Here is a 15145-nt window from a genome sequence, read left to right on the forward strand (position 1 = left end):
CACAAAAGGCTGCCAGAATTTCCTGGACTCCAGTGCAGGATTGGCTTTTCTGAACAGGACTAAACCAAAGCACTACAGAACCATTACCATATCAAAGAAGTTAAATTACTATGCTTATGACAATTTCAGTCAACACCATCCCAACATCTAAAGATCCTTACTGCACAAGAGAGTTAAAGGGGAAAGTAAGTGAAATCTGTTTTACCACATATAAAAGTCAGAAACAATAAACAGTCCTGCAACCATTCTGTATCTGGTAACTTGCATTAAAATATATATAAAGTGTTCTGGGAACTGAAGCAATGCTTCACTTCAATAAAACTAATGTAATTAAAGAGAAAGAATCCTGTTCTTTCTCTGCTTGCAATTTCAAATGAGAGCTTCCTAAAACTTGTGACCATTGCTGGAATCCAATTCAGGATCTCAGCTTATCAAATTCCCAGCTCAGGCACCATGCCTTTGAGGTATTATGAAGTGCTGCTCATCACAATATCCCTGTCTATAAATGCTCCCAATAACTTTAAAGTGCAGACACCCCATTTTGAAACAGGCAAGTGTTCACTGTGAATCAAAATGGACTCACCAAACAGGTGCAGCCTTTAGCCCACGCTTCTTTTCTTGCAAGGTAACAAAGGAAAACGTGTTAGCGCAAAAAGTCTCTTTTGTAACATTTTAAACTCGGAAAGCTTTGCGGGATAGCACACCTAAACAATGCCACAGCTTTTTGAGACCCTGTAGACCACACATCTTATTCTGTAATTCATTCTGGGACTGAGAAACTGCCAGGCTAATGAGCTCTCCTGCAGCCTCTTCCCCTGCAGGTGCTTCCCTGGAAGCACAGTCTTAAATCAGACACTGCCATGCCAGATGTAACCTCCTGAACAAACACCAGTCCTCGCTCCCAACGTGGCCTGAGCAAGCCACAGCAGCATCTGACTAGCATCTGACTTTGATGAAATCACAAACTTCTTTTCCATTCAGACAGTGGAAGCCAAATTAATTCCTCCGCTTCTTTAATGCTGAGAGCCACATCTTGGGAATTCAATACAGGAATATATTAATCTCTCTGACAGGTGATAGTGCAATATATTACTGATGGGGCAGCCAGCACGTCAGCACCGTGATAGTGACCCTGACCAGCAGATGACTGAATGGGTAAGGAGTGAAGGAGCTGCTCTGGCTTGAAGGCACAGCCTCAACTTTGGCAGGCAGTCCTTCACTCGTGTCCCACTGCTCATTTCCCAACGCATTACTTTGTTGCTTCGGTATCCAGGAAACCTCATTACGAAGGTATGTGACAGCCCCTGATAATAGATGTCTGTGGCAAAATAATTGATCCCTGTTTGCAGTGGTGATCTCTAATGCTCATAGGGCATGGGAGGTTATTAGATGGCAGGCACCCTCTGATGGGCTCCAGCGTAATGCGTTACCAGACAGCAATGTGCCACCTATCTATCACTTACAAAATAATGTCATCCCTGAAAAAGGGCCTGGCAGCTGGGGTTAGGGGAGGAAGGGGGTTTAATTATATTTGTGGATGAAAAGATGTCCTGAGAAAAGTGTGCAGCCTGATTATTTATTGGCTGTTCAGAAGCAGTCAACACAATACAAGGAAAACATCGGGCTCTGCAATACGGTGGTTCACATTGCTGTTACAGGCTCTAGCCTTGAAATCAAGTTCAAGCTGAAGAACAAAATTACCTCCTGCAATATGTGGTTTACTTCTGGAAATGAAAAGGGTAAGAGACGCATTAGCAATGTTGGCATTAGTGGAGGCAGCTGTTTTTAGATATTTGGTATTTCAGGGATGTGAGTTTAGCATCGTTACTAGAAGTACAGCTTACTATATTGCTCTGCTAACTTTCCAACAGTGAGCAGATGGTTACCCTATTACCAACCATTTTCATTTAACATATTGTAATGATTTATATACCACATGTCACAGAGCAAAGTAAAAACAGTCGGTGGTAACTAATTAGTTGAATGTGAAGATGCGTATCTCAAGGTATATATCCTTATTGTAATAAAATTTATTCTTCTTGGTTGTTAATAGGTGTAATGTGTGGTGTAACAGAAATACTGGTGGCAGTTAAATGTGAACCATCATGTCACTTTACCATTGGGACGGTACTGGCATCATTAACATTTCCTCCAGCACTCCCTTACATGCCTATTTTATGAATGATGGCGCACAGAGGACAGATCATAACAATCCATTATGCTTCTCTACCAATCCTTCTTAAGTGTATTTCAAAGTACTTTATAAATCTTAATATATCAGATATTGGCTCATATTGCAGGACAACATCTGGAAAGGGTGGAAGTAGGAATGTTGCCTGGCAGAGAGAAAAGGCACTCAGAGCTATCATAAAGACAGAAATGGATTTAAGGGAGAAAATGAAAACAATCACGAGGTTTTCAAGGGAGTTTGCAAGGAAGAAGCAGGTGACTAATGACATTAACATGAACATCAGAGTCAGAAGATAGGTTCACAGGAAGAGTGTGATTATAGAAACCTGCCCTGCACAGCTAGCATGTGGGCAGGTGTATGAACCGTGTATTGCACTATCCTTGGTACGTCCTAAGGCCTGATCAGACATAACCTATTGTATGAAGCTATAGATTATCTGCCTTATTCTGAAATGGTTTTTGTTCACTTTTTAGCTTATTTCAAAGTGGTGCCACCACCCCAGATATGTCAAAATAATTGTTAGTGAAGTACAGCTGGGTTACTCCAGAGTATAGCAGCATTTCCAGCATGCAAGTCTGGATGAAATGTTGTGTGAGCAACCAGGTACTGTTGACAGAGTGACTCTAAGGCTCCAAGGACTCAGTATGCTGCAGAAATCACAGGTGGTCTCATTCAGGAGTGGCAGTATGTCAAGAAGTTCAGCAGTTCCTGCTCTCTCCTAGTGTCATTGAGACACCTCTTGCTACTCAGCATCCTTTCATTTCCACCGTATTCCGCACATCTTGCGGGACACAGCCCATTCTCCTGCAAAGGGCTGCAGCCAGCACTACGCTTTCCTGAATGCGTCAGCAGCCAGACTTTCTCCTGGGAATACGACCTGCAGTGTAACACCTCGTCTCCTTTTCCCTGACCCTACTGCTGCCTGCTAAAATTGCAGCATTGCCATTTGTTTCTGTAGCTCTTTCCTTACTTTTCCATGAACCAGATGATAATCTATGGGAACAGAATTACAGCAGTGTTGAAAAATTACCCTGTAGTTCAGCCCAGTTAACAATACGCTTCACCCATGTTTTACTGAGGATTTTTCACTACAGCCTGCTGTGATCAAATAGGGACTGTGATGACTGATTCCCTTTGTGCATGGGTCACTATTGCTGCTGAGGCACAAAAATCCCAGAGGTGGACTCCAGAGGGAATGGTAAGAAGGGTCTTGCAGACCCCACAGGATGATACCATTAAACCTTGACCTTTACTAATTCACTTTCTAGTTTCTGAGTAGGTGTGACTGTAACACTGGACTGAACAGAACTGGCTGCTTTACATCAGCTGTATCATACAGACATGAGACAGGATGAACAGACTGAGAGGTGTGGGTATTTTGTCATTTTTTTTTTTAAATAGAAGCTGGGATAGGCATCTGACTTCCGTCTTCCCTTCTTCCATTTTTTTTCCCTTTTTTTCCTTCTGTCTTCTCTTCCTTTTCATCACTTGTTTTCTCTCATTCCTCTTACATGCATTTGAAACTCAATGGGTTAAAAAGGGTAACTTCACTCAAATTACTCCTGATTTATAGGATGCCACCTGAAGCTAGTATCAGGACTGGTCTCTTGCTTCAATACTTAACTTTTAACATATAGGGAGTGATACAGAGGTGATACAGAATTGTACTATGGCACCATTTTAAAGGGAAATTAGAGGAAAGGTAGTGGAGTTAACTCTCTTAGTTTGAGATAGTTCCCCAGATCACAGCTGAATGATGGGTGAAAGAAAAAAACCACCACCAACAACAGAAAAAAAAAATTAGCAGAGAGAGAGAGAGAAACATCACCTATGTCAAGAGAAAGCACATGGATATTTTGGGTTCAGGTACTACTTTCTGAGGCACTTCACACAATGAGAAGTGTCCAGGAAATATCAGCTCCTAAGCAGATGCAATCAGGTACTGACATGAACAAAACTAATGGCAGGCAATACCACCACACTAGTACCCATGGAAAGGATCAGGATGTAAACTTAAAAAACCCCCAAACCAACCCACACCTAAAATATGGTGTTCCTGTTACTTGTGAAATAGTTGGAAATTTTTTAACTTTTATGTGATAATATGTTGTACCACTCCAACTTCAACCAGAAGGACATCCCTGTGCCAGGAGTCATTTGTATATGTGATACAGGAGATCCTTAAGCTTATTTCAGTGTTTGCTTTAAATTTCACTCTTTTCAATTTGAAAGCTTAAAGGAAGAAAGTTTCTGCAAGCTATTGGAGTCACTGAATTTATTCAGAAAGGCTCTTTGGATTGCTTTCCAGCGTACAAAGCAATACAGAAAGAAAAATCCTCATTTCTTTCATCAGGATTTTTATCTCTATTCCTTTAATATTCAATGGCAAAATGAATTATACTACAAAAAGGCTTGATGCTTCTCCTCAAAAACCCTGATCCTGCACGATACTGAGCTTCCTTGAAAGACAGCTGGGGAAGATCAGTATGGAAATACTTGATATCTTGCAAAAAAGAAAAGATGACCAGATGCTAGTGAGCAAAGGCAGAGAGTGAAACCTGGTGATTTAAACCCACTGATTCAAAAGCACATAGCAGAATGAGAGTCCTAGACAGCATTCAGACTCCTCTACTCTGCTCCCCTTCCAGCCACTGCAACTGAGGCTGCACTGAGCTGATGGACAGGACTTGTGTTATCAGGATGGAGGCTGGAAATCAGTATTATCCAAACACAGGCAGGAGTAAAACTCACCCAGGACACCTGTACTGAGTAAACCCCTGGAGACTGCTCACGTGTGAACAAACACCATGGCCATTTAATTATTTCAGCTCCTGATGAACCTAGATTTGCTTACAGAAAATGAAGGACCATTTTCCTTAGTGACATATTACAGTAGATATATTAAAATGCAAAAGTGCAAAAACTGCACTTGGGACTTACTGATCAATTGACATGCTCTTAAATACACATTTCTTTTTCTTTCCTGTTCTCTAATGAGTTTATAATTTAATCAGAGAAACTGCTAGGTATTCAGTCATCTCCTTAAAAGCTTGAAGCCTACATGTCTTAATATTGGTGGTCTCATTTTGAGCTGCATGTCAATGAAAACATTTTCCATTATAAACAAAAGTACAGAATTTCTATACAATACCACTGCCCTAGGGCAAAGTTCTGCTTTTGGGTACATTACAGAGGGACATTATCATATAGTGTTGCCAAGTGTATGACAGAGTAACACAGCGATTTACTCCAGTTAATCCACCCACATCTGCATCTGCAGAATGAGCCAGAGGATGGGACCCAGTACAGCCCAGCCTGCCTGGTGGAACTGCCTGCCTGAAGCTGCAGGGTGAGCTCCCACTCAGGGCAAGGGCCCTCACCACCCCAAATCCACGACAGCCTCAGGAGCAGATCAGGCTCACAGCTGGCAGGAGGGGCAGGCTGACTGAGAAGACTAAAAAGCCCCAACCCTTAAGTAGCAAATATATTTTCCTTCAGATAATTTATTCAGATGCTGAGATGGATTTAAATTTAGAATAGATAATGTGAGAGTGAGGAACTGTTAAAACTGAGGTTACTTTTCATTTGTGTACTGTGATTTAGAGGTTTCTATTGCAGCTGGAACTGCAACCGCAGCTGAGACACCGTCAGAAAACCCTGGGGCTTAAATACAGAAGCTTCAAGGAGAGAAGAGTATAAAAATAAATTCCAAAGGGCTTAATAACATTGTGCAGAGACTGGATATTCTGGTGTCAGAAAGAAACTGGTGGCTCTTAGATCAAAACCTAATCATTCAAAAGCAATAAGAGCCTTTGTTTCACCCAGCCAGTCATTCTGTTACCCACTGGGACCATGGTTTTTACAAGCATGCTGAATTACAGTTAATTTACAGTGTATAAATGCACATGTCACTGACAATATAACAGTTTGAGCAAAAATGCTTCAAAATTAACATGGTTAAACCTTCAGCAGTTGGATCCAAAATCTGCTAGGAACCTTTAGCTTGACTTCAAAGGAATTATTATCAGCATTTTACTGAACTTCTCCTACAACACTAAGTTTAAACCTGGGAGCTGTACCTCACTGCTTACTGCCAGGACTGTCCTTCATGTGGAATTGAAGACAGGCAGAGCCTGCAGACAGGTCAGGCCACCTCTGCAGGCAGCACAGTGAAAGAAACCTTCCTGAGGCTGCGGCACAGGACACCCTCTGATCCTCTGCAGCAAGGCCAGACCAGGGGGAAATGTCTGCTCTTTCTTAGCTTCTCATCCCAGAAGATTTTATTTATGCATTAGTCGACCTTTCTAGCTGTTAGGACCATCTTGCTTCAGCAGTTAATTAACACAAGTGCCATAATTTAATACAGCTAATGCTACTTTATGCCCTTTAATGTACCTTCCATTAGTGATATTATTGTAGTATTACCCTGTAAATTAAAATAAGATCAAGAATAAGAGAGGCTCTCTTTAATTAAGGTACTGGCACACTGCATCGTCCATTATTCACTAGAAAAAATCACCCTGATTTAGTGAAGCAGGCCATCAGTAAGTCAGAATTAGTTCATGTGGATTATTAGGTTTCTTGAATAATGTGAGCACAATGGGGTTGCTGAAATTGCTAACAGCCACGTTTCCTTTTTTTCATCACCTTAATAAATACACAATGGAACTGGTAAATTGAAGAAGACTAAACTGGTGGTAATAGAGGAGGAAAGGCATTCATTGAGAGTACACAGATTTTCATCTCTAATGCAACATACATCAGGCTTATTTCACACCAAAATGCAAAGCAATGACAAAACAAACCTATATTTAGTGGGCAAATCTCCTACCTATAATTCATTGTGAAGTATTAACCACCCCAGACAGTATCCTGTATATTTAACATAGTGGCTTTAAGATAGATGCTTTTCACTGTCGTTGATGTTTAAAACAGAGTGAGAAACAAATTACATTTTATGCTGCCTTTAGAAATGTGCTATTATGAGCTTTGGTGTTTTCTAACTATACTTGACCTACAGGTTATGTTTTTCAGAAAATGGACTAGCTTTAAAGTGTATCTGCCAGCATCCCTCATCCACTACATGTCAAGCTCCTTAGTAAACCTCCCTTTGTGTCCTGTCTTCATGGAATAATCTAGTCTAGTTTTACCAAATTTATATAAGTAGCTGGGTCTCAAAGCCCAGAATATGAATTTTGGTAGCAAAACAAAATAATTTTGTAACAATTTTCAGTTAGCATTTTAAATTAAGGAGCAAGAGCTGGAAAGCTCAGCTGAACTGGGAACAGTGGCACAACTGCCCCTGTAACCCTTGCTTCCCTCCACTGGTTCCCTGTGCTCAGGGCATGCCAGGGCACATGCTGGGAATGTTGATTAGGAGATTTCAGTGGGGAGAGGCCATAATGTTTCTGGAAGAGACAAAAAATACCAAAAACTAGGTAATGGGGCTTATTGCAATTGGTGCCACTAAACAACCTGCTGTGTACTGCAGCCCCACAGCTACTGAGCAGCAAGCAAGCCCTAAAGACTTTAACAAGGAAGGCTCGCTAGATATTGAAGGAAATGGCACCAAATCCCAAAAGAGCTGTTCTTCTCATTAGCAGAAAAGTGATAATAATTCACATGAATCTAATCTAGTGAGGTACTATTACACATCAGATACTTCTTTTAAAGCACATGTCCAATTACTGCAGAATTTAGACAACAAGCATCAGCATCAGATAAATTCTCTGTACAGTCACGCTTCATTTCTGTAGATAATTTTTCACAAGATTGGTGAACCCCAGATGTGCTTACAAGGTTTCTGTTTCTAATTTGCATGCAATGCACTCTTTTTTAATCCTTCAGATGCTTTCTTTGATAATGTAATGATAATCTAATTGAAGTCAGACTAAGCTCCAAATGGGTTTTCAGATGAGGAACAGGCTTTTCCTGAAGCCTAAAGACCCACAAATCCTGAGCTGTGATACGATCCCTCAGTAGAGCTAACCTGTGTGGAGCCCAGTGGAAAAAATATGCACATTAAATAGGTGTTATTTTTTTTATATGGAGTCTAATTTTACCAAACTCTTTCAAACAGTATCTTAAGCTGTTCATGATCCACTTAGCCCTCCCAGGAGACTTCTGAAAAATAATTTACAAAGTAACTAATGAGCACTGCAAGAAGAATTCTTAAAACAGCAACATCTATTTTAGATTTTCAAATGTTGGACTAGGAATTCTGTATGTATGGATATACTGTTTGTGTGGACTCAGAAGACTGTAACTGCATGGTAAATCTTCAGACCTAAGAAATGTATTTTGATGATTTGATTTTCGCTACAGGAATGACAAAAATATTGCCAGCATTGTTTTATATAATCACTGTCGCTATTTTTTTCACTCAGCTCTGAGTCTGCAAAGAAAGTCCCTGGCCTTCCAAGATAGATTAGCTTTTCTGTTTGTTTTCATAGTTAGATCTCTCAAAGAAAAATAAAAGAAGTTTTTTAAAAAGGAAGTCTTAAACCCTTATAGGAAAAACAGAGGAGGAAGAAAAGGTATATTAGACTGGAGAGTGAATTGCTAATTGAGGTGATCCCATTTATTTCTTCTAAACAATTTGGCATCCAAGCCCCATACAAAGGGATCACCCTCCTGCTTGAGGGCATTCAGTCAATTGCTAGTTTGAGCTGGGAAGAAAATTTCCTGATAGGAATGTCACTGCAGTTATTATTTTTAGGACTACAGCACTTGATACCAGTCACAGCTTGCCCTAGAGGGAACCATTTGTCTTGAACCCAGCTGAATAATCATCTTTGTTATATTCAAATCAGTCTATCTAAAACACTTGGGTTTTTTCCATTTTAATTCAGCTTCTCTGCATTTCAGAGCTAATTAAAGTACAAGGCATGGACTCTAATCTTCACTGCTTTCCTTGTTCACAGCCAGACTTAGTGGGAAGGGTTTGTGCAAGGGCTGCTGTATCAATCACAACTCACATTAGAGGCCTGGAAAGGTCAAATGATAAAACAGAATCTCTGTTTTTATTTAACTGCCACTAGATGAGTGACTGCCTAAGAGAAGAAAGTGTCCCACTGCAAGGGTGAATTCCTGAGCCAACACATGAACAATGCCATCCTGCCTGTGAGAGCCAGGGCTCAGGATCCAAGGCGAATGCCAGCGAACACCCAGACCTGGTGCCACTGAGTCAGAAACTTCTGGTATGAGAGCAATGGCCTTCAGCTGAGCCAGATTTCCAAGGAACTTTGGCAGAAAATATCATCTTGTTTGGGGAAATAAACAGTTTTGAATACCTTCTCAAATTAAACACACATGCCTGTTTCTAAAGTTATATATTCTCTTACCTTCCATATACCCTTATGTCTGAAATTGCATAAAAGTAGCGTGCCAGGTGTTGCTCATCTACATATATTTCACCAGTTGCTGGCCTAAGCAGTCTTATCCTCAGATCTGTGATGGTAAAGAAATCTCTTAACTTCTTGGTGGTGTCAAGCTGGCCATAAAGAGAAGCCATGTTATGAAGCCGAGGTCCAGCAAAAAAAGCAAATCTGTCTTTGATTTCAAAGTGGATTATTTTACTATTTGTCATGTACCCGGTAGAGTATTCCTCTGTGCAAATGATTTCTAGGACTGTGTGCTGTGATAAATCCCTCACTGATTTTGGATCCATGTGAAAAGCATCTAAGCAGTCTGTGGCATAGTACTGATAGGGCTGCCAAGTTCGTCCATAGTCGAGTGACTTCTCCAGGATCATTTGGTCTGGACGGCCAGATTCAAAGGTGATAACTATGTTATCTGTAAGCTCAATGGTTTTGTTCCAGGAGAGTGTAATATTAACATGAAGAGGCTTCGGATAGTCCTTCCAAGTTGTGGACTGCCAAAACGTGGAGGGGTGTCTTCCTTCCAGATCGAACATCAGTTCTGGAGGATGAGCCAGCTCCTGGGTACTCGCATCACATTCATTATTGCACATGTAGGGATTCCCCTGGAAAAGAGCAAAGCAGTGTTACAAGGGGCACCACAGAGGTGAGTGTGACACGTGTTTCTTGACTGAGGACTGCTTTTCTCCAGGAGGGAAGCCAAGAAAACACAAATGCCTGCAAATAATAACTTTATCTTAATGAGATTCATCCTGGCTGTTTTACCTGTTAAAGTAAATGTACAAACGCAACATAGGAGAGCACCCTTGCTTCTGTAATAGAAACAATTTTCTAAGTATATATTAAAGAAAAAAAAAGCTTATTTACCCTGAACAGCTTGGACCAGGGATTGAGTCACAGAAGACTAAGAACAGTATGCAAGTCTCTAATAGCTCAGTAACTCCAACTCTTGGAAATATGCAGCAGTCAAAGAGAATTTCTTTTTGAAACAAGCATGTTCCTCAGAGCTCTGCCCAAAGGAGAACTAATTTTTAGGACAAGTGTATTTTGCTAGCAGTGCAGCCTTTGTATACTCAGTATGAGCCAGTACTCAGTACACTTTCAAGTTTCCTTTCACCCAGGTGGGAAATTTATCATGCTTAACTTGTGCTCCCAGCTCAACACTGCCTTGCCTTAAAACACTTACACTTGCAACCAAAAGCCATTAGAAAAACAGTGTTCTGTCAGCTCCAGGGCTTGATTCAGGTATCTGCCATCTTATTACAGGGTACCCAAGTACTTCAGAAAAGACTTTTCATGAGGCACCAGGTTCAATTTATCAGGACAAGATAATCCAGCACTTGATTAGGTGGGAGATGTCAGTGGCTCCAGCTGGAACACTGCCGAGGTGGCTGGAGCTCTGAACTGAGGGTTGAGTTAAAAACAGCAACAAAAAAAGCTTGCCAACAGTGCACAGCTTTTACTGCTGCTTGTCCTCTGAAGCAAGGTGAAAGTGAATTATTCTCTTTCTGGTCTTTTGATGCATTAACTTTCACACTACAATCTTCTGCTTCTTCACAAAGGCTATTTTGTCTGCAGATTGGGGATATCTTGCAGCATAGTTGCCAAGATATCAGACCCTGTAGGCTGCACTGAATCACATATATCTAATTTCAGCTTTCAACAGTACATTAGTATTTTGCTACTTGTTCATTCTGTGTTTGTTCCAGAGAGCAACTGCTGCTCTGTATCCTTCCCTCTGCCTGACACTGGGATTGTGGAGGAAGCCTCTATTCACTGATAGTCAGCACTGCTGGGGAAAAATATGCACATGCCTATACCTAGCAGAGCTGGATGAGGTCATTAATGTAGCTGTTATTGTCATTAATCAGAGTTCCCTACACCTGCCCTGAGAAGAGAACAAGCCCTGGCACGATGATCAACCTTTTATTTTCTTATAACTGCAGTTATACTTCTCTCCATCTCAAAGCCTGAAGGCAATGAAGCGACTCAATGCTATCCAGTGTGGAAAACAGGTTTCAAACGTGACTTTCCACCTTGGCCACCGCTCTGCTCCTTGATATAGTCCCATGAAACACAAGCAAAAGAACTTCTGCACTCACTTTGACCTCCCCACTGGCAACTTCCTCTTACCTGGGCTGGAAAATACTATTTTCTTTCTCTGTCCTTCTTGTTAATACAGCTGAATGTTAAAACTGACAACAATACACTGGGACTGGAAGTTAGGGGAAGAAAAACACTACAAGACAACAAAAAGGGTTATTTGAAAACCAGCATGCTGCTTGTTACACCAACAGCTTCAAAGCACGCAGCTGTAACTGGAAAGACTCTGCAAAATATTGTCTATAATCTGTTACAGCTCTGATTTCAAGCTCATGGTTGCTATTTCTCTGCCTTCCTTTTGAATAAAACAGTGAAAATTAAAAGTAAGTTTCAAGCAGAAGAGAGAAAACACAGAATTTTTTAATATTTAAGTTCCATTTAATATATCAGATACAGATGCCAGAATTTGCTAACTTACACAGGCCTGTTTTCCTCAGGGAAAATATACATATTGTGAAACCTGTAAGGTTCTGGACCCTTTGGCTATATGTAAATATCAGTTTATCAGAAGATGCTCAGGTGGCATAAATCACACCTGAGGTTGTGCAGAAAAATCTGGTCACTTATATCTTTGTACCTCTAACCTATATGCTTTATGCTTCTATTTTGGCAAAAGCAACTCCACTGGGCAGTCACAGGTATCAGAACCCAGGAAATAAATGCTCCCATGTAGCCAGACAGGTGCATTAAGGGAGGGATGCTGAGGGATGGCTTTAGTTTCCTGCTCCACAAGCAACCGCTGAGTCTGTTGTGATTCTTTGTGCTAAAAACTAAAGCCACTCTGATCCGTTAGTCCCTGGATGCTGGAGGAAACATGTTTTATGACTTCCAGCAGCTAACCCAGGTTGTATGGGATGTAGGGTTTCTCTCTCTATATTAGCTGAATTATTTTACTCCCTTTGCCTTTAATCTTTTGCTCTTTAGCCAAAGCTTAGATGCCAACAGAATCAGAGAATGACTGGGAGAGGGGCTCTAAAAACACCCCACAAATTGATGTGAATCCAGTATGACATTGAAAGCTGGTAGCCCTAGCTTGCAACAGAAATGCAGCCTACAACTATGTAGCACAGAGCTTTTGAGGGAAAGATGAGACTATGCCAATTACTGGCAGAGTATTGTGAGGAATAGGTCAGAATCACAGTGCTGTCCTGTCCTGCACCTGAAACTCTTACCAGTGGTAACAGTGGTGCCACAGATTGCCACTGAAACACCAGGGCAAGGACATCACTGCAAATGAGAATCCTAGTAAAAGCTTCAGGCATATCCTCACCAGTAAACGGAATTATTCTTTAAATTTTATGGCACAGAATTCTCTTTTAAGAGGTGAATGATTTGATGACACCAAAATAACCTGTGTGGAGTTCAAGTGCTTGAAAAAGAAAATTAGGAGAAAAAAAATAATCTAAGCTGCTTATAAGCCAATAAAATAAATGTCCTGAATTCTAACAGGAGGAGAGAAATTATGAGTTTATGTAAATTCCCCTCTGTCTACTGACATGGCAATTGCTGATGTAATTTTGAAATATTTAACATAATTATTGCTTCAGAGGCTTGGAATCAGGTTCCCATTTTCTCTATTAACAACTTGGCTTTCAACTGCTTCTAATTAATCTTAAATGTAATTTGCATGGTAAGTCATACTTACATTACCAAAACAGTCTAAAAGGGTCTTACTCTACACAAATGTCCCTCAGTACAATGTTATTATGAAAACAATTAATTTAACTGGGATTAGTTACATATTTTAATGCCTTGATCTCTATGATAATCCTCTTTAAGACTTTTGTCTCAGTAAAATGAATACAACAAACTTTGCCCAATTTGTGAAAACTAAGATCAGTCTGTGTTGGGGCCATCTGAAGGACCAAAGCATTAGCATCTTCAAGTCATTTTGTTCCTAGCATGCAGCTGTAAATAGATCTTCATTTAAGCCTTCCAAGAAGCAGCTCTTCAGTAGGACAAGGTGGAAAATATTTATAACTTTTTAGAATGATATTTAAGCCATTAGGAGAGTTCTAAGTAATTAAATATTGATATGTACTTCTAAACACTTTATTGCCAATTAGCATAAAAAGTAGCTGAGTCTTTCCCAACACCACAACCATGACCACCTAAAAGAAACCCACTGTTTTCCTGTACAGTAATGGGAGATTGATATTAGATAGCTCCTTGCAGGCGGGCAAATTAAGCTGCTATTGATTTTGGTTTTGGCTGCTCATGGAATTGAAAATATTACTGAAACTACTGACATAGTCCAAGTGTTGGCTTTAGGAGGTACCTGATTTGCAGGCACAGTGAGGACACGTGGCTGTATCACAGGACTTGATAGCATTCTGCCCAGGCTGGAAAAAGCAGAGGTACCTGAGAAGCTCCTCAGCAGGGCTGACTGGTCCCAGTAGGTTTCCCCTCAACTAGCTGGATTTAGTTTGTTTTAGCACACAGCAATGTCCCTTTGTGCCAGCCAGCTTGAACTTTTATAGTGGTATTGGAGGTGCTCTGCAAGTGTCCCTGGCTGGGACAGGGTGCTGGGGATGGCCTTGCTCCCCCTGGGCAGCAATGTGTCTTACCAAAATCCTCTCCAGGAACAGCACAGTGACCCTAGAGTGTGGATGTAGGTAAAAACACAGGTCCAGCAGTAGTGTGACTTCTGAACATCAGCAAGGGAGCAGCTGCAGCACTGCTGCTCAGGTGAAGCCTCTGGTCTCTCACCTGTACAGCTCCCACACAGGCTCAGGGCTCGACAGAAGATGTTTCTTCTTTAACTGTGTTCCCTGACCACGTTAAGACCTCATGGACTTTCTCACTCAGGAACAAAGACAGAGGGGCTTAACTCTTCTGTAGCATGAATACTGGAAGCTGTATCACAGATTACATGCTGTAATGGATACCTGGCTAAACCCCTACAGAGGATTATAACTTGCATTTTCAAACTGGTGAAGGCTGCTGAGGTTAAACTGGCTGAGATTTTAAGAAGAACCAAAAGAAACTTTCAAGAAGCGAATCACTGCAACTGATTTTCATACCACTGCAACAAGGTAATTAGATCAGATGCACAAGACAAGAAATAAATACAGCCTCACTTATGTCTGGAGTGTGGCTGTGTGGTAAATTACTACATTCAAGTCACACTTTTGGAAATTATAATAGAGTACTTCTGTTTTCCTTTTCAAAAGATCATGACAATTAATTCACTTGGTGCATGCTGTACATTGTAGGTGATTAATTAGACAGTAACAGCTAACAGCAGCAATTGCCCTAATGCTTACATTTTACATGTGGTTTCTAACCAGGAATTACTTGTTTACCGTGACAGAGCCAGATTATGAAACCATTAATTGTGATACACTACTTATTAGGTGGTGTTCTGCTAAGGGCAAACAGTCAGTGAGGTGCAGGATTGGCAAGGCCCAGGACCTGGTGCATGATCATTGATGTTATCAAAGCCACTACATCCATTAGCTGATTTGAGAGC

At 40.9% G+C, this 15145-nt stretch overlaps 1 protein-coding gene across 8 annotated transcripts in view; it reads right to left on the reverse strand.

The window, feature by feature from the left end:
* Positions 1–15145, reverse strand: part of NTNG1 (netrin G1) — a 154246-nt gene that overhangs the window by 77969 nt on the left and 61132 nt on the right. For all 8 annotated transcript variants that reach the window (XM_086901739.1, XM_086901736.1, XM_086901735.1 and 5 more), the window contains exon 3: positions 9535–10175. In XM_086901739.1, coding sequence (XP_086757865.1) covers positions 9535–10175 — 641 coding nt within the window. The remainder of the gene's footprint in view (positions 1–9534; positions 10176–15145) is intronic.

Source organism: Cyanistes caeruleus, chromosome 9 (assembly GCF_971803275.1).
Source record: "Cyanistes caeruleus chromosome 9, bCyaCae1.hap1.1, whole genome shotgun sequence".
In the NCBI taxonomy this organism is placed as follows: Eukaryota; Metazoa; Chordata; class Aves; order Passeriformes; family Paridae; genus Cyanistes; species Cyanistes caeruleus.